The sequence below is a fragment of the Bubalus bubalis genome, chromosome 12, assembly GCF_019923935.1.
Source record: "Bubalus bubalis isolate 160015118507 breed Murrah chromosome 12, NDDB_SH_1, whole genome shotgun sequence".
NCBI lineage: Eukaryota > Metazoa > Chordata > Mammalia > Artiodactyla > Bovidae > Bubalus > Bubalus bubalis.
The window spans coordinates 28,071,967-28,092,144 of NC_059168.1; the positions used below are offsets into that span (position 1 = coordinate 28,071,967).

Here is a 20,178-nt window from a genome sequence, read left to right on the forward strand (position 1 = left end):
AGGAGCACCCCCCTAAAATCAGGGACTACCAAAAGCGCTCACTATCACCATTATTCTTTAGCATTGTTCTCAAGGTTCTAGTCAATACAACCAGATGGAAGAAATAGGTTAGAAATATAATCACTGAAAAGGAAGAGATAAAAATAATCACTAATACAGATGATTTGGAAAAGCCAGGAGAATCAACTGGAGAACTCCTTTACAAAAACAAAAGTTCAGTATAGCGTCAGAGCAAGAATGGCTGGCAGAAATCAATAGTTAGTGCAAACATGTGTAACTTGATAGAAAATATAATGGAAGACAAGACTATACAATAGAAATGTAAAATATAAAATAGTAACTTGGGTTATTTAGAAGTAGATTCAGTTTGCAATTAACATGTAAAATCCAGACAACAGTGCTCTAAATAAAATATAAGTTTTTATTTTTCATGTGAATGTTATTTGGAAGTATAGGTAGTCCAGTGACCATTTCTGGGGCAGGGTCCTTATCTTCAGGGTTGAAGGTGGCTGCTAGAATCCAGGCATTACATCTGCATTCAAGTAATAGGCTAGAGGAAGAAACGAAAAAGAAGAGTAAGGCTCTTCCTTTCAAGGAGACTGTCACACATCTGATTGCCTAGAACCTAGTCACATAACCATGCCCAGCTCTAAAGAAGGCTATAAATCCTAGTTTATAGCTGCATCGCTGTGTGCTTGGCTTAAAAGAAATCAGCATTCTCTCACTATGGCAGAGAGTGAGAGTGAATATTGGGACCACGGGCAGGCTGCCATGAAATGTAACAAAAAGGTAAAAGATCTACGAGAGAGAACTTTAAAATGCTCTGATAGGACACAGACGAGACTTGAACAAATGGAAAGACAAACAATGATATTGAATTGGAAGACTCAGCATCACAGAAAGATCAATTCTCCCTGAGTTAATTTATAACTTTAAACATGTTTCCAATAAAAACATCACTAAGATTTTTTTTTTAAACTAGACAGATGATTCTAAAGTTCAAATGGAAAAATAAATAAGCAAGAGTAGCCAGGAACTTTTGAAAAAGGAGAAGGAGGGGACCAGCCCTACTGTCAATTAAAATATATTTTAAACCTACAATAATTTAAAAAGTGTGGTACAGATCAATGTTATAGAGTGAAGAGTAAAGGAATAAATCCAAATATATATGGACATTTAATACCAGTATTTGATAAAGGTAGTTTTTCAATCAATGAGGAAAAGATGAACTATTTAACATATGGGATTAGGACACTTTACTAGAAGTCTGAAAACAAAGTTGGATCTATACTCCCCACGTTTTATCAAGATAAATTCCAAGCATATCACGGACTTATCTTTATATAATGAAAGCATTAAAGTACTAGTGAAAACCCTTGGGAGAATGCTTTTATAACTTTGAAATAGGTAGAACAAAGCCTTTCAAATGAAAACATAAACTCTAAAACCTATAAAATTAAACATCAATTCACTTACATCAAAAATAATATTGGCCTGGCAAGAACTGGCATAAGCAATGTCAAAGTCAAAGAATAAACTGGGACAAGCATTTGCAATTCTTAGCCCACACAAAGGTTGTTTCCTAATATAGAAAGAACTCCTGACAATCAACAAAAAACACACACCACAAAAGGAAAATGGGTAACAGACAATTCACAGAGAAAAAAAAATATATAGATCACTTTTAAACCTAGGAAAATTGCTCAAACTTACAGAGAAACCTAAGGATATATACTGAAGTACTGTTTTTACCTATCAGACTACCAGAAACCTGATAACACACCAGGGTAGCAAGCAGGAACAATCACCTACGATTCTGGAAGTATAAATTGTTCAACCTCCAAGGAGAGCAGTTTGACAACATTCATCAAAGTCTACATTTTTGTACTATTAGACTCAAATTTCTAGGATATATGCACAATTACCTTCATATATGTAAAGATTTCATATGTACAAGCTAAGTCACAGCAGCACTGTTTATAATAGCACAATATTAGAAGCATCTTAAACAGGCCCCCCCAAAATATGATGGAGTATTATGCAACCATAGAAAACAATTTGGAGGCTCTTCATGTACCAAGACAGAAAGATTTCCAGTATATCCAGTAAATAAGTAAAAGACACAAGGTACAAATGAGTGCATATAACAAGCTCCCAGTTAGTTAAAGGGGGGAAATGAATGTATATTCACATTTTCTTATTTACATCTAAAGTGTGACCAAGAGGATGCACAAGGAATAAGTTAAAAGCAATTGCCTGTAGCGGGGAAGGGACAGAGGCAGAGGGGAGAATGTTTCCTATATGCCCTTTACACATGAGCACATGAATGTATTACCTATTGAAAAAGATTGAGTGAAACTATTACTAGATCAGCTTAATAAAGGCCAGTCACATTGGCTCATATATAAGGAAAGGGATGTTGCTGTATTTGTTTCCATTATTAAAAAAAAAAAAAAAACCTACTCCTTAAACCAGAGGATCAATAATTTCGAACTGTGGTGTTGGAAAAGATTCTTGAGAGTCCCTTAGACTGCAAGGAGATCAAACCAGTCAATCCTAAAAAAAAATCAACCCTGAATACTCATTGGAAGGACTGATGCTCAAGCTCCAAAACTTTGGTCACCTGATGCAAAGAGCTGACTCATTGGAAAAGACCCTAATGCTGGGAAAGATTGAAGGCAGGAGAAGAGGGTGACAAAGGATGAGATGGTTGGATGGCATCACCAATTCAATGGACGTGAACTTGGGCAAACTCCAGGAGATAGTGAGAAAGAGGGAGGCCTGGCATGCTGCAGTACCTAGGGTGGCAAAGAGTTAAACATAACTTAGCAACTGAACAACAACTCCATACACAATGTTCCAGTCCTCAAAAGTGCCCTGACCTTGTATTTGGGGATTGAATAGAGAAGGATCATGTCTAGGCAGGAGCCCCTCTTTGCAAAGCTGTCAGTCCACAAGTTTGGCAAGTACCTACTCCTTGCTCATCCATGACCCAAGGGCCGGGGGAAATTTCTCTCAAAAGGAAAAGTCCAGTCACTCTCCCATGCAAACTGGACTGCAGAGAAGGCAAGGCTAGGAAAGGACTGTTTCTGACTCCGCTACTTGGGGAAGCTTAGACATCGCTACTTGGGGAAGCTTAGACATCGCTACTTGGGGAAGCTTAGACATCCCTAGAAAGAGGCAGCACTAGAAGCCCAGAGGAGAGAAATCCTGGGGCAGGAAGAGCAAGTAGAAAGGCAGGGAAAAGCAATGCTAGTTGAAGAAGGGAGGGAGACCACGAGGGGACCACAGTCTTCAACGGGCTGCGCAGCAAGCAGAATTTCAAGGCTACCCCCTTCCCCCGGCAGTCTTCATCCCCGCCCCTCCTCTCTCTTTCTCCACCTGAGCAACCCTGGCCCTGGGCTTTCCTGAGCACTGCCATCCCCTGAAACCCCACCTGGGAACTCACTGAGAGCCTGAGAAAGGACATGTTTGGTCCCTGTGGTATTTTACTTTTTAATGAGACTAGAAGACTCCCCAGAGAAACAGAATTCCACTAAGGGCCTTTCAGGCACCCACGGTTCTTTCAAGCTATGCTAATCTTTCCTGTTTCAAAGGAAAGGAACATAAATCATGAAGTCTTCCCTGGGACTTGGTTTCGTGTGGGGAGTTGAAGTTTAGATAAATATAGACAGTGGAGGGGGAATCTGAGGAATATGTCAGGCACCAGTGACAAGACAGCAGGAAGAGATGCTTTGGCCTGGGGCCTCCCTTCCCCACAGCAGAGGGGCAGCTGCCAGCAAAATGTGCTCCACCCTGGTGGCCACCCTGGCCTTCATCAGAAGTGGCTTCTCTCTCCTAGAAGCAGAGGGGCAGAGCGCCTAAGAATGATGTGTGCCTGGGCCAGGGCAAGGGAGGGCAGAGAAGAATGGGAGACAGGGAGGAACTGAAGGTTCACCTTCTCTTACTCTGAGTAGGAGCCCCAAGCAGAAGGAAAGGCTGAGCCTGATGGACCGGAAATGCTGAGTCTCGATTTTCAGAATGAGGGCAAGGTTCAGAATCTACTGAATCTCTTCCATTCACACAGAAGCAAACGAGTCTTTCCTGTGACATAATGAACATTTTCATAGAGAGTGCTTTGATCAATGGCGTGCGGGGCTCCTTTTAAATTTGGGGTTGGTGGCTGGCATTGAAAATCTGTCACTGAGAAGGCTGGAAGGTGGGGGAGTGTCATACCCAGAGGCAGTGGTACCCGCCTTCAGGTTCTAGTTCCATCAGCACCCTGTCACCTTACAGAAATCACTTACCTCTTCCGTCTTCCCTTGGTTAGTTTCTGCCACTGTCATGCAGAGAGTGCTTTTCCTAATTGTCGGTTGTTCAGAATAGGACTGTGGTTTGTCGATGACCAGGTGCGCTTCCTGCAGGCTTTGGTTATTTGCAGCCTGAGTGTTGCCATGGTGATCATGGTGGGCAGGGGTAGGTCTTGGAAGGCAGCTCCAGTCTAGAGAGCAAGTAGGGGCCCTAACTCGGTGGGGCCATGGAGTCAGCCACTCGCACGTTTGCAGGACTCCCAGCTCCCGCTCTGTTGCCTCATGTGTAAAGGTGTTGAAGATGGGCTACTTTGACACACCACAGTAGTCCTTCCCACCAGCGCATGAGATTACAGACCTGCACAGGACCTAACGCCTGTAGTGACTGTCACCCAGGCTACCTGAGCCCAGGTCGTGTTCCTCTCATCGTTTCCCACCCTCATCGCCCCAGCTAGAACCCAGCCTAGACCACACACAGTGGCCAGAGAGGGGACTTGGTGAGCCCTGGTCCCAGGGGCTCGGCTGATCAGATGCACTCTTCTTTCTGTAGTTCCCAGGCATTTGCTTAGAGCAGCACATTTTATGTGCTTTCTTTTTTCTCAAGAAGTCCCAGCTGTACAAGGAAATGGGGCCACGGGTGCAAGACAGGCCAGCCCTAGAGTGCTTCCTGCTGCACCTTTGCACTCAGGCCTGGATTCCTGACGGTGGCTGGAGTTCAAGTCCAGACGCCAGCAGGCCTGTGAGAAAGGTCCCTCTTGCTCTGTGTGCTGTGGAATCAGCTGTCTTTGCAAGACCCCCCACCCCCACCCCAGAGTGACTGCTGAGAGAGACCCAGGGTGAGGACCTCCATCTGGATCTTTCTGTGAGACGGGTCTAGAATTTGCAGACTTTCCTGGTAGGGGATTTATCATCCAGAATCCTAGATTATATGCGAGGTCTTATGTGGAACCCCAAACTGTAGAACTGGCCATGTGGGAGCCGCACTGGCTGAGGCCTGAGAACCACCCAGCTTTATGGGTCCGGGGAACTGCAGCTAGTGTGCCTTCTTTCCTGCACTCAGCCCCTTCCCCCATGCAGCCTGCTTGCCCCCAGGAGACGGATCTTGCAAATACTTCCTGCCTGTGCAGACTGGGCTTCAGTTATCCTCAGCCCCTCACCGTGAATGTCAACTTCCTTCTTCCTGGTGTTCTAGGCTCTTGACGGTTGTTTTCAACATGCCTGTCCTGCCTCACTATATCCTGGGACCCAGGTCTCTGGTCTCCTCATTGCCTTTTGCATCTATCATGTTGGCCCTCCCCTCCCTCCCGCCTTTTCTCTTCATGTTCTATCCTTTCTCTTGAGAGTCAGTTTCCAGGAAGCCCTCCCTACCTACACCAGCCATCAATGATCTCCCCACTGAAAACAAGAACTCACATAGTGCCTTGTAAAGTAGCACTTGGTTCTTATGTGTTTTACCTGCTTCCCTGGTTCCAGTATGTCATTCTTGTCCTTCCATCTGATTCCTATGATTAACTCATGATCTGAATAACACAAATTTCCACATATAGTAGGGCTTCAATGAATAGCTGCTGACTTTTTTAAACCAAACAGGGTTTAGACATTCCTGAGGTTACAGAAATTCCTCCCTCATGTTGGAGTAAATGGGGGTCATCTTTGGGGGGGTGGCCATGTGGGTGAGAGCCCTGGACTGTGGTCGGTTTTTGGCAGGTAAAGCCTCCTTGAAGACTTCCCTTTCTGTAGCAGATTTCCCTGAGATGTGCATATCTCTCCAACTAGAAAGGTCATATTGGGATAAGTGAAGCATTAATCATGTGGTTCTGCCCTGTCTTATAGGGATTTGAAACTGGACAATATCCTTCTGGATGCAGAAGGTCATTGCAAGCTGGCTGACTTTGGGATGTGCAAGGAAGGGATTCTGAATGGTGTGACGACCACCACTTTCTGCGGGACACCCGACTACATCGCTCCCGAGGTAAGACCATGAAGATAAGGGGCTACATCCTCCCACTGTCAGTGCTGAGGCCTGAGTTCATCCTCATGTGTTGGGGTCATCTAGCAGTGCTGGGTGAAGGCTCTGGAAAACCAGGATGAATTCCAGGGAGGAGGGAAAAAAGGAAAGGTAAAAGGCATATCAATTTCTCCATAAGGAAGTGGTGGTGATGAGGAGAGAACGGTGAACTGAGAATAACAGGCCATTCCCTGAAGCTAGCCAGGCCCTCACTGAGCATCCCATCTCATCCCAGTCCAGAAGCATTACGAAGCTAGGACCAAGCAATGTTTGTTGACTTGTATTATTGTTTTTACTTTTCTTAAGGTAGTACTGGGTTTTATTTTTTAATTATTTATTTATGTTGGCTGTCCTGAATCTTGGTGGCTGCACAGGCTTTTCTCTAGTTGCAGGGAGCAGGGGCTCTCTCTGGTTGTGATGTGTGCCCCTCATTGCGATGGCTTCCTCATCGCAGAGCACAGGTTCTAGGGCACGTGAGCTCCAGTAGTTGCAGTTCCTGGGCTCTAGGGCACAGGCTCAATAGTTGTGGCACATAAGCTTAGTTGCTTCATGGCATGTGGATCCTCCCCAGTCAGGGATTTAACCTGTGTCTCCTGCATTTATAGGAGGATTCTTTACCACTGATCCACCAGGAAAGCTCTGTTTTCACTTTTTAGTAACCAGAGCAAAGGAGCACCATTGATAAAGGCGGAGTTTAGCTATACAGCTTTAATTGCCTACAGTAAAACCAAAAATTAGCTGCCATTTCTAATGTATCATGGATTCCGCATACCAGGCACACAAGGTTGAGCAGGAAGAGGAGTGCATCTGAGCCTCGTTTTAATGGAGATCAGAGATGTTCACTGTGAGCCTCGCCAATGGGTTGCCTTTTATGAAAGTTGCTTAGATATTTTGTTCATCATAATATGTTTTCTTTGCTCTGAGTTTTCTCCAGGTCAGTCTGCCCAGACTGAGAGATACCTGGTGTGGAATGATTCAGATTTAAGACATAGTCTGTCACAGGTATTTAATAAAAATGGTCTCAAGGGTTCTGAAACATGTGAGGTGAGAAGGAAGTACTAGTCCCCCTTAAGCATTGTCCATGGTGAGTAGGAGTTAGCACAGCCAGATTTCATTTCCTTCCAGTGGGCACTGTTCGAGCACCTGCTAGACACAAAGTGGTGTGAGGATGAAGAATGACTGAGACCCTGGTGGCTCTCCTAAAAGGCCTTTGTGTCTCGAGAGAGTGACAGCTAGTTCAGCAGGATAAATAGGCACACAAGATGGTAACCTCAGGACTCAGGGAAGGTTTCTTAGGGCACCTGGTGGATGAATTGAGTTGCAGAGAGTCAGCAGGATTTCCTTTGGTGGTATGCAGTTGCGGAGGTGGGGCGGGGTGGGCATTCCCGTAAACAACAGGAAGGGTTGGGGTGGGTGTGGGGTAGGGGAGGAGATTCTGTATCCCTGGGCTCTGAATCCTTTAAGGCAGAGACTTTGTTTCTAATCTCTGGCACACAAATCAGTCTCTTAGTAATGGTTTGTTGAATGAATAAATAAATAAATAAGAACTTGTAATACTCCAACATGAGCAAAGCCTGGAGGATGAGAACATTCTTGGCCTTTTTTAGAAAGGAAGATATTATGGCCAGAACAGAGGATTTCTTAGTGCTCTTAGTAATGAACAAGATTAAGAAAAAGGACCAAGGAAAGTGGCCTTTATTCTATAGGATCTGTGGATCCACTGAAGTTTTCCCAGTGGAGGGAGGGGCATCATCACACCTGTCCCAGAAAGAAGACAGGCAACAGGAATGTAGATCAGAAGCTAGAGGGCCAGAGAAGATTGATTGAGAGTTTTTACAGCCCAGATAAGACACTGGGAGGCCTAAGGAGATTTGCAGAGTGAGGATGGTAATAGGTAAAGTCTCAAGGAACCTCTGTCTTCTAAAAGAGTAGAGATTTCAGATGGCCTCTACTAGTAAGTTCTTTTAGTGGAAACATTAGGAGTTTAACCTTCAAGGAGAAATGGAAAGCAAGGGCTCTCAGTTGAGACCTGTTTTTCCACCACCTTCCTCATTCACTCTTTGTCATCAGAATGGTTGGTTCTAGGCCCTCTGTGAATTGATGTCAGAGTCAAAGGCTTGACCGCCTAGTGTAGTAGTCCAGGACCCAGCCCAAGACAAACATTCACTTTATGATGAACAGAACACCCACACGACTTTGAAGAAAGGCAACCCGTTGGCAAAACTCACAAGGGATAGCTGTGGTTTCTGTTTTATCGTGGGACCCAGACACTGAGCCTTCTCGCTCTGCGCTTGTGTCTACTATGCAGCACCACAACTCTGTGTGAAATGCCAAGTGATTCCTGGCCCTACTGTAGGCAAATTATAGCAGCTGAGGGCATTGCTACCTTTATCAAAGGGTCACTGAGAAGGTTAAATGAAATTATGCCACTAAGGCATTTAGCCCAGTGCCCAGACCACAGTAAGTATTGGGTCAACAGTGGCTCCATCACAATCATCATGGTTGTTGGGTCACGCAGTGGGGTGGGCAAAGCACAGTACTAAGAGTTGAGAATCCAGGCTGGACTTAACCACTAAAGTCCCCATGTGACCTTCACCAAGTCACAAAATGTTTTTGACCCTCAGATTCCTCATCTTTCAAATGGGAATGATAATTCCTGCCCTAGCCGCCTCATCAAGTGTTTTGAGAACCTAATGCGATTAGAGCATGGAAATGCTTCAGAAAGCATAAGCCTATATCCAAATAGGAGGGGTTGTGAGGTGCCTGGCTAAACCTGAAACCAGAGACACCTTCTGAGGCACTGACTCTACCCTGAGGCTTCTCTTTCCACCACATGCCCTTGGCTGACCTCCACGGCAACCCCTCCCCTATCTCCTCACCTGCTACCCAGACAATGGTGGCCAGCCCTGGGAAGTGCCTGGTGTCATTAGGCCCAACGCCTGCTCTTCTCCCCCAGCTCTGACCCATCTAGGGGTCAGCTGCCACGCCAGGTACCCTCCCATGGCATGTGAAGACTTGCCTTCTCACCAGCTCCATCCATGACAAGGTGATTTGGAAGCAGATAATTAGGGTCAAACCTGCGGAGGATTTTATTAAAGATGCCACCCCAAACAGGAAGCCTCTGGAGGGGCCTGGGGAAAGGTGGGCAGTGCAGCTCTGGTTTCCTTAGCACTATCCTGTCTGAGCACACACGGGGTCACCTGGAAGCTACCTCCCCACCACACCCAGCTGTACCAGCCCTGCCCTGAGGTTAGCGGGTAGCTACCTTAGCACCAGGGTCCCCAGAGCCCAGGAGAGACGGGAGCATGCCCTAGAAGATACACACAGTGGTCACACCTGGCAGCCAGTCTCCCTGAGTGTTGCAAACAGGCTAGTCACGAGTAGATCCAGAAAACTGCTAAAGCCCCTATCCTCTGGTGGCTTATGGATGCCCTGGGGAGACAGTTGACCATGAAAAAAAAATAGCTAAAATCATGATAGTATGTGGAAAGTGCCTGTCAAATCTTAAGGCCAGAGGTCTTAGGGTGCCAGAGACTAGGAGAAAGGTTGGAGAAATCCAGAAATCTTTTTGGAGGAAAGCTTTTGGTGATAACCATGACCTTGAAGGTGGTACCACAGTGAGCCAGGCTTGGGCTCTGGGTCTTTCAAGGTTGAGGGAGGCTCAGACTTTGGCTTTGGCACTGAGCAGCTTTACTGGCTTCTCAGTGGAGCCTATATCTTTGACCTTTCAGATACCATGTACTGACCACTGGACTAAGACATCAAAGGTCCTAACCAAGCAGATTACCAGCCCCAAATAATTTAAAGTTGGCTGCATTTGCTCACATTCCTTTTCATTCTAAGTTCTAAAGAGTGCTAAAATGTGCATTTTTTTTTTCACTGTTGTCAAAATGCTTCTCCCACCTTTTGATTTAATCCCAAGCAATCTGCAACCTTGAGAAGGGCATTTTGAGCAGACCCCAGACCAGATACCTGAGTTCAACCTCGTCTTCTGTCTGGTAATCTGAGAACTGAGCTGGAGCTTCATTCTGAAATAGGTGACCTGAGAAGTTACCTGCCTGGGGTGACCCGCAGGCTGGATGACCACTGCCATTTGGGGAGGTGTCTTCAGAATATACCCCTTTGAGGATGTGCACTCCAGTCGTGCTCCTCCTCCCTTCACTTTTTGGAATTCTTTATAGAATGATAGCACTGAGAGCAATCAGAGATGACCTCTCACCTGCCCCGCTGTCTCTGGGCAGCACCTCGCCTGGTCCTACTGACTGATAAGAAGAAAATATCACTGTGAAGTGGGAACATCACTTCCTTAGCAGTGGGGACAACCCAGCATTCTTTCTGCTCTGACCTGCTACATACTATACACACATGGAGATGAAACCTTGTAGAAGTAAGATTAGATTTAGTACCACCTTGCAACTATATAGAGCTTTGTATTTGCAGTAGGCTTTTGGAATCTTCCATCGTAATTAATCTTGTGAGGTTAAGCTGAGGATCTGAGCCTTATATGATAAATGAGGAAGTCAACTGTCTGGCTTGAGATCACCCAGAAATGTAATGCCAAACTTGGGGTGAAATTAGGTACCTCCTGGTTGATCTTCTATGTCTAGCACCTGGCCAGCACTGCAGAAAAATCAGGAGGGGGAATTTACTTGCTTTTCCAAAAGTTCTGCAGCTTCTCGACTCAGAGTTCCTCTCCTGCACTGACATTTTGATTCCGTCTGTAAAACTTGAGTCCTCACACACCATTCTGCAGGAAGCTGAGGTCAGCGTGTCTTCAGCATCATGTGCTAAGTGCATGTAACCTGAGTGAGTCTGACTCCATATACTTGGAGGAAGAGGCAGAGAGAACATAGATAAGAGAAGTGGCAAATCCTTATTTGGAGGATTTGTCAAAGAAAAATGCAAAGACAAAATGCACCAGGATTTGATTTGGGCTCTTGGAATAGGGAGAATTTTATGGAATGCCTGAAATAAAAACAAGGAAGTCCACTCAATATGCAAGGATCACTGACAAAACAAACCCACGTGTTAAGCTAATTAAAATCTATACCTCTTTGGTTTTCTCAGTGTGAAACTAACAAGCAATAAGTGAAATAATATGGTAAGAAATTGATGGAGTTTATTATATGTTTGAGCACAAAATTGTGAGCTAATTATAATGAATATACCACAAAGCAGATTAGTGTCATGTTTAACAACATTTAGTAATGGATAGAACATAAACTTTGAACTTAGTCAAAACTGAAGTAAGATTGGAATGAGTGCATAAATCTGGCTTTATTTCCTGCAAGTCACTTAATTAAAAGTTTAATTTTTTCACCAGTAAATTAGGAAAAAGAAAATAATCTATGTAAAAGCTGTTATAAAGGTAAAATAGCACTCAATCATTTTTTTAAGGGGTTCTGGGGCTTTATAAAGGGAAGAAAGTGATTTGTCAGCAGGCCTTAGGAGAGTCATGAAGAATAATAGAAATGGGTCTTTTCTCAGAATATGCAAGAGCATAGTGGTCCTTTATGATTAGAACACAAATGGGTGGGGAGATTTATTAACTGTAGTTTCTTTTCCAAGAGCCCAGGGCTCCGTGAATTCAGCTTTGTCACTATCTAGAGAGGACTGAGGTTCTGATCACCCTTTTTTATTGAGGGGAGACCTAAATTTGCTGCACTCACTCACTGTGATTTTAGTGTTGAGAATATGCACAGTTTTTTCACCTGGCCCTCCATGCAGGTCAGGAACTTCATCTGGTACTCAAGCAAAGAAGCTGTAATTTGTTTCCACTGGAAGGGAGACTGTGGGTGTTGACTCTGGAAACCTGGCCCCTACACTGTGCCTCCCAAACTCAATTTTCACTCAACTAGCTGATTTAGAACCCAAATTTTTATAAGGCAGCCCTACTCTATGGAAGAACAAGCTGGAAATAGAAACCCAGGTCTTCGCAAGGCCGCTTGGGGCGCAGGCGTGGCCTCGGGGAGGCAGCCTGCAGGGGGGCCCTGATGTTGCCCATCTCCCAAACAGATCCTGCAGGAGTTGGAGTACGGCCCCTCAGTGGACTGGTGGGCCCTGGGGGTACTGATGTACGAGATGATGGCTGGGCAGCCCCCCTTCGAGGCTGACAACGAGGACGATTTGTTTGAGTCCATCCTCCATGACGACGTGCTCTACCCGGTCTGGCTCAGCAAGGAGGCGGTCAGCATCCTGAAAGCTGTGAGTCATCGGCCCTTGCCCTCTTTCTGCTCCCCCACCGTCCTCCCGCCCCCACCCCTTTCCCCATCCCACCTCTGCCCAACAGAAGGGGTGGAAGGCAGTCACCACTGGGAGTTCAGGTCTACTACAGGGGCTGCTGTTGAGAAATCGAGCCCAGGGCAGATTGCTCTTCTTGTGGTCAAGGGGCACCACATCTGCATTCCCAGAGGAAAGCTCTGTGCACTTGTGTATCCTCCAGAGCTGCAGATGGGGAGAACCAACCCCGGTGGTGCTGGGGTCACCCCTACTGCTCACATTCTGGGGGCAGTACCCCCTTTCCTGATCTGCCACCCATGCCTGTCTACCTCTGGGGCTTGCAACGGGGAAGAGAGAAAGGTAGGGAGGGGGAGACGCTGTACACCTGTGTCGACAACAGCGACACTGATCAGAAAAGATGTGTCCTCTCAAGATCCCTGTGACCACAGTGGATTCAGATGTAATAGACTTCCCCAGGCCGCGAAATAGTCCCTTACAGATGATTATGCTTAGTACTTGCTCAGTACAACCATGGCTACAGCATTGAGACACTTGTACTATGGCAAGTGAATGAAGTTATCTGTCCCCCTGGGAATGCTCGGGGAGGTGAGGTGCAGGGGATGTAAACAGACCAGTTTACCTGGGGAGGGTCACCCCACTGGGTTGAGGCCATGACAGCCCAGGAACCCTGACTTCTGTTCCTGGCTCCTCTCACTCATCAGAACACCCCAAAGTTCAGAGTCAGCATGCCACAGCCCCAAAATTGGCCATATCAAAATACCTGCTCTATCATGGTTTATTTTTCTTGTTTTCCAAGTCAAGTCCCAATATTTACCTAATTGTATATATACATAAATATTATATTACTATCATAAATGAAAAATCAGTATCACTTGCCATAATTGATTAACATAAATCATCCTATAAAAATAGTAAAAAGGCCTAAAATCATTTCACAGGTGTCTGGAAGGGACTCGTACCATGTTTTGGAAAATGCTACATCAGAACATGTTGCTTCTTTCTGCAGTTCATTGTTTCCTTCCTCTTCCCTTCGTTCTCTCATCTTCCTTCCCTCCCTCCCTCCCACATCTATGTCTCTTCCTCTCCCTCCCTCCAATTCCTTGACAATGAGCAACTGTCTGTTGAGTGCTTTCCTATGTGCATTGTGCAGTGTTCTCCGCTAGCATTGTGCTAGATGCTGCGTGAGTGTAACAGCCATCATTCTTGCCTTGTGGAGCCTGTGATCCAGCAGGAGAAGGTGGGGAATAAGTTAAAAAACACATCCATAGGTGGTCACAATTGGGCTACGAGCAGTGAAGGAAGCAAAGAGAATATGTTCACTCACTCATTTATTCAACACCTATTTATTGGGCACTTGAATGTGCTAGACACTATGCCAGGTGCTGGAAAAAGAAGACCCTGTAGCACCTGAGGCAGCTAGGATGCCCCCAGCAGAGCTGATCGCTTACCCTGGGCCCCGGACACCAACCTGACACACCTTCCAGTGAGCACCCCGCCAGTACCCTAGATAGGCCGTTTCATTATGAATGATCAGAGCAGTGGTCTTCACCTGGGGATGACTTTGCCCTTTCCCCTCCCGGCCCCCCACACTTCCATCATCCCCCAGAGACATCTGGAAATGTCTGGAGATGTTTTAGTTGTCTCAACTTGGAGGGGAGGGGTGCTGTTGGCATCTAGTGGGTGAAGCCAGAGATGCGACTAAGCACCCTGCACTGTACAGCTAAGAAGTATCCAGTCCAAACTGTCATCAGCACAGAGGAAACGTCAACCTACAGAGATTGAGAAGAAGGAGGTTGTGCCTGTGTCAGCTGGTTGGTGAGGGCGAAATGTCTGGGAAAAGACGAGACTCTGGCTCGGGGTCAGCTTCCTGAGACGCTAAAACCTGTGTGTTTATCCATGGCCCTGATACTTCCCCTCCCAGAAGTGGGAGGACAGGAAGAGCTGAGGAAGCAAGGAGAAGTCTTCTACTCCCTTGGCCTTGGAACACTTCACTTCCTCACATTGTCGCTTGATTCTAGGGCCAGGCCAGGTTTTCCATGACTCTGGCCACTGAGCCGTGTCTCTTGAGGGTGCTGCCTACGTGCAGAGCTCTCCAGAAGCCTTTTACACCATAGGGTTATGCAGTACACCACCTGTGCAACAGTGAGCAGCGGTCCTGCTTCCTCCCTTCCTCAGCCCTGTGCCCTGAGGCCCAGCCTTCAACCCGCCCTTCTCTCATCTCAATGTACTGAGTGCATCCTGGGAGCCAGGCACTGAGCCATCTGGCCCAGCATCCACTGGGAAGATAGGACTGATGCCTATATCATAGAGCTCACCATGGAGAAAAAAGTTTATACAAATTATAATTTAAATAAACAAGAAGCATCTACCCAGCACCCCTCCACCCTTTTATCTCTGCCCAGGTAAGATTCTTTGGTTTCAGCAGTGCCAGGCAGGAGTCAGTAGGAGGTTCTTGCTACCCAGGAAGCCCTCCCTTGCTGAAGCCTGAAATGCCATCATTATAGATTTATCCCTCTGAATTTAGTTTATACTTTGTGCTCTTCGGGTCCTTTGTTTAAACTCTCAGTCTTCACCGCATGAGATATAACCTCAGCCTCTGACACACATGCAGACACACACCACTCCCTTTATTTTGGTTGGCTGTCAGAAATGTTTCCACCTACCAGCACTGATTTTTTTTTTCAAGGTTATATTTTTATACATCTGCCCAATTAAATTCACATTTGCCATCAGGACTGACTCATTTAGTAGGAATAGTAATTTCACTTGGTTGTGTGAGTTCACAAGACACCAGCCAAAAAGCACAAAACACACCAATGTGGTTTTCACAGACAAGCATTAAGAAGCAATAAGCCTTTCTTTTTCTTGTTTTTTATCTGTTAATCTATGTTGGGTTTTGTGCTAGCAATTACAAATTCAAAAAAAAATTTTTTTTTTAAGTAGGAGGGCCTACATCCAGGAAAAGGAGTGGGGAGGAAGTGCCTTTGAAAAGTGACCTTAACATGAATATCTGGTCTTCTTTCCTTACCTCCAAAAGGGCTGTTGACCTCTTAGTATGAGGTTGTCAGACTTCAGTCTCCCTGATGAGAAGAGTTAAGAATCTGAGGGGAAATCAGAGGGTTAGAAAAAGTCTAAGTTCCTAATCTTGACTTGATACCTCGCTGGCTGTTTGACTTTGGCCAAGGTAATTAAGGAGAAGGCAATGGCACCCCACTCCAGTACCCTTGCCTTGAAAATCCCATGGATGGAGGAACCTGGTAGGCTGTAGTCCATGGGGTCGGTAAGAGTCGGACACGACTGAGCGACTTCCCTTTCACTTTTCACTTTCCTGCATTGGAGAAGGAAATGGCAACCCACTCCAGTGTTCTTGCCTGGAGAATCCCAGGGACGGGAGAGCCTGGTGGGCTTCTGTCTATGGGGTCGCACAGAGTCAGACACAACTGAGGCAACTTAGCAGCAGCAGCAAGGTAATTAACTTCTCTGAGCCTCAGCTACCTCACTTGTAAAGCAGGGATCGTGTTAGTCCCTCAGAAGGCTGCACTGCATGGAATGAGTCAGTCTATGCATATGACGTGTGTGGAGCGGTGGCCGGTGGATAGTCCTACTTAAGGATGAAAGAGTACCCTGAGGGGCCAAGCTCCTGAAATCACAGAGAGTGGGCTTGGGAGGTAACGCCAAAGATTCTGCCTTGGCTGAGCTCCACCTTCCCCTCAGTGCCTGTGCCTGCCGGGCCTCTGTTCCTGATTCTCTCTCTGTCTTCATCCCCCCAGTTCATGACCAAGAACCCCCACAAGCGCCTGGGCTGCGTGGCAGCGCAGAACGGTGAGGATGCCATCAAGCAACACCCGTTCTTCAAGGAGATCGACTGGCTGCTCCTGGAGCAGAAGAAAATCAAGCCACCTTTCAAACCTCGCATTGTAAGTAGGCCTGTAGCTTGTACACACTGAGGGTGGGTCTGGCATCCGTGCACAGAGATGGGGGTCTGGGCACATTTCACAACCAAGATGACAAGGGCAGAAGGTCGCCAAGAGACACCCTAAAAGAGTTTCGTTGACCCTGGAGGTTTACTGTCAAAGATACATAACCAATAGCTGTAACCAAGATGATGACTTACATGGAACACAGAGGAACCTTTTATACTTTAATCAAATTTTATTTATCTTGACCAAAATTGTAGGCGATACTGATTTTCTATGTGTGGCAGAGATACAAAGTTTCTTTATAAATAAACTTTTTTTTTAATGAGTCCATTTAAAGAAAAATATTAACTCAGTGATAGTCGCAGTCATTGTTTGGAGCTAGCACAGAGCCTGAGGCTGAGACTCAGAGGTGGACATTTGAAGAGGACCGTCCCCATAGCAGCCCGTGGAGCCCAGCTCTGTGAGATGCCATTTCTTTAGACCTCGTCTCTGCCTTCTTTGACCCACTCTCCCTTCTGCCTTCTCTCCAGCCTCAGCACACACTTCTTCCAGGTCCTTTCGCCTGTTGTGACCATGCCAGTCAGAGGAAGGTGCAATCATTGAGTTTGAGCCTCAGAGGTTAGAAAGAGGAATAGGCCTGTCGAGTCCAGGCTTGACTCAGACAGCAGAGACCACGTTGTGGCAGTGACCTGCCTCTGGAAGGGAAAAGGGTCAGAGGTGCTTTCCTTAAAGTTAGAGAGTGGGTGTGTGTAAGCATGCGTGTGCATGTGCGTGTACACATATCCGTGTGTGTGTGTGTGTGTGTAAGGGGAAACTCTTAGTTCTCTTGCATCCTAGCCTGATGAAGCAATCATTTAGATGAAACTTTGGGTAACCAGCTGGCTGGTGTCCTGGGAGTGAAGAGGGGCTGTGTAAGGAAGTTACAGGGCAGAGCCCTGGAGTGGTGGGTCTGGGGTCTCGGGCAGCGAAGACTTGTGATTATCCAGTCAGCCCTCAATCACCCCATATTCTGTCAGAGGACTCCTTCTCCATCACTTCCATGTATAAAAAAGACCCTCCTGTGCCTTGGGAATCATCAGAGAGGAAATCCACTATATTCCAGGAGGTTTTCTGGAGGGCAATGGTTGACAGTGCAGGGATCTTAGAAATATTTCACGTTGGGGGTAAGATTCAGCTGAAGGGTGTGATCCAGGCCTCAGCCAGACAAGAGCATGCAGGTGGACGGTCCCCGGACATAGTCCCATCACCATTCTTTGTTTGCTTCCTCCTTGAGTTTTTATGATTTTCTCTGGCTGACACACAGCTTGGAACAGGCTAAGTTCAGGTTTACCTTCTTTCTTTGTTAACATCACCCACAGCTCTGGGGCCTGCTGTTCTAAGCCTGTGATGTGAGCTTGGAACAGGGCTTACAGCACAGGCCAACCTGCCTAAAGGCTAGCCCCACCCCATCCCTAGGGTCTCTGCAGGTGGTCTTTTAGGACAAAATGAACTGACAAGTTTCCCCAGACAAAATGAGGTGGTCAGGAGACCAGAGGCCAGGCAGAGGAGGAGAAACTTATCTTAGGTTTAATCTAAGTTGATCAAACCCAAAGAAAATTGGGAAATAGACCTGAGTAAGGAATCTAGGCCCAACAAAGAGGAGCCCAGGATGAGCACAGGGCCCAGTCAAATAGTGCAGGTCTGCAGAATGACTTAAACTGCAATCTAGAGGCCAGGTCAACAGAAGGACTTGATGCTAGGCTTGCAAAGGGGCAGGGCTGGAGGAGCAGCCCCTCCTGGGGGTGCAGGCTGGAGGGGACAAGCCCCAGGGGACCATCGTCAGCAAGGGGTGTGAAAGGAACGGGGGTCTGGCTGGGGCGAAGGCAGGCAGGGAATCTTTGCAGAGAGCCCACGGGGAAGCACGGAATTCAGGAAGCTCTTTGTGGTAAAAGGCACAAGGAAGCTTTAAAGGATGAATTCATGGAGCAGAATCTTTCTCTGGAGTGGTCTGGTGGCCGACTCACTCGGATCTAGTGGAGGCAATTGCTCTGAGATGGCCAAAGAAGCCCCGAGGAGCAGTGGTCTCCAGGAGCTCTTCCCAAAGCCCCAGCAATTCCTGGGGCTTCCACTCTCCAGTCTGAACTCTGAGCACAGTGAAAGTGCACACCTGAGAGCAGGGACACTTGGAGCAGTCCCTGGCTTCCCCAGAGAGAGGCAAGGGCAGGAAGGACGGATGTGCAGTTTCTATGGCCCACAGGATGGGCAAGGATACAGACGGGTGGGGTGGGGGGGCATGAACCAGAAGGCTGAGCTGTAGCCTTCTGCTAGCTGTAGCCCTGGCCCTGGCAAGGGGTGTGGGTGCTGGGTGCTCCTGTGGACAGGGGGTGATGGCTCCCCAGGAATCAGCAGTAAAAGTCCATCCTGGGTCAGGGGTTCTTTCTATCCACGTAGAAAGCAAGAGTCTGGTGCTTCCTTTCCCTGGGCCTTTCGACAGCCCCAACCTGGACCAGAGGGCAGGACTCTGCTTGCTTCCTTCGCTGAGGGGCTCAAGTAGGCTTCTGGGGGCCATCCAGGAGCTCCCACCAAGTTCACAACTGTTTAGCATTCCTGAAGACTGAGTCATCATTGCCTTGGAAATGATCCTCTGGGCACGTTCCTGCTCGCCCCCCACAGGCTTCCAGAGTCACTCTCAACACTGTTGGGGGTCAGGAGACAGGGCATTTATTTGGTTGGTTTGAATTCAGTTTGAAGGAAAAAATTAGAACATCACCTGAAGGAAGGATAAAAAAGGACACTTACATTGTATAAGAGGTGTTTCTGGTCACGTTTGGAGCTGAGTGATGTTGATCCTTACTAAGTTCTCAGCTATAGGGCAGTCAAGATATATTTAAGTTATTTAGATCTCTGATTACAATTATATCCTTGTGACAAGAGATTTCTCTCCAGAGAAATATTAAAATGGGGAAAGAACAGTCTTCATCTAGTTAGCATGTTGAAAAGGTGTCCCAAATCTGCCCCTTGATTGAAAACTCTTCTCTGAAAAATGTTAATGGCATCATCCTGAGTCATCTGTGGACTATGTGTAATAGAAACAAGTTTTAAGTTGAATTAAAGCCCACTGCGATGACGGATATACTGTATCTCATCTCTGAAAGCCCTAGTTGGACCAGTGTGGAAACTCACACAGGTGTTTATAAGCCATCACCCGCTCTAACCATCTCAGGATTCTCCCTGGGGGTGTGGAGGCCTGCCTGGCTCAGATGCCAGCAGTGAGCAGGGCTCTGTGTTCCAAAAGCTGTGTCAGTATAAGCCACAGACAGAGGCACACATGAGAAGTCATTGGGGAGACCCTGTGAGGTTGAAGTGTGTCTGCATAGACGTCATCTTTTGCTCATGGGACAGGGAGTTCCAACACAGGACAGACTCTCCTTGGGCTTCAGGTGTCACATAACTTAAGGACACACCAGGTGCCTTCTGAGGAGAACCACGGAAGAATGGTTTTGACAGAGAGAGGAAGAAAAACTGGATTGACATTGGGAACAAGTAGCCAAGGTGGCGGATCACAAGCAGCGAAGGACAGTGTGAGTTTCTTAGATCTCAGGGACAAACTCCAAGTCAAAGGGAAAAAGCCACTGTGAGAAGGGAGGGGGCAAGTCTGTGATCAAGCATCTCCAGCTATGCACCTTGGTGGTGGCCTAGCGAAGACACTGGGCATGCGTTCCAGAAGCAAGGAGAGCTATGC

General features: G+C 46.8%; 1 protein-coding gene across 4 annotated transcripts in view; it reads left to right on the plus strand.

Annotated features, from left to right (window-relative positions):
* Positions 1–20,178, plus strand: part of PRKCE (protein kinase C epsilon) — a 543,326-nt gene that overhangs the window by 498,575 nt on the left and 24,573 nt on the right. For all 4 annotated transcript variants that reach the window (XM_006054783.4, XM_025262285.3, XM_025262284.3 and 1 more), the window contains 3 exons: positions 6,123–6,261; positions 12,313–12,501; positions 16,308–16,454. In XM_006054783.4, coding sequence (XP_006054845.1) covers positions 6,123–6,261; positions 12,313–12,501; positions 16,308–16,454 — 475 coding nt within the window. The remainder of the gene's footprint in view (positions 1–6,122; positions 6,262–12,312; positions 12,502–16,307; positions 16,455–20,178) is intronic.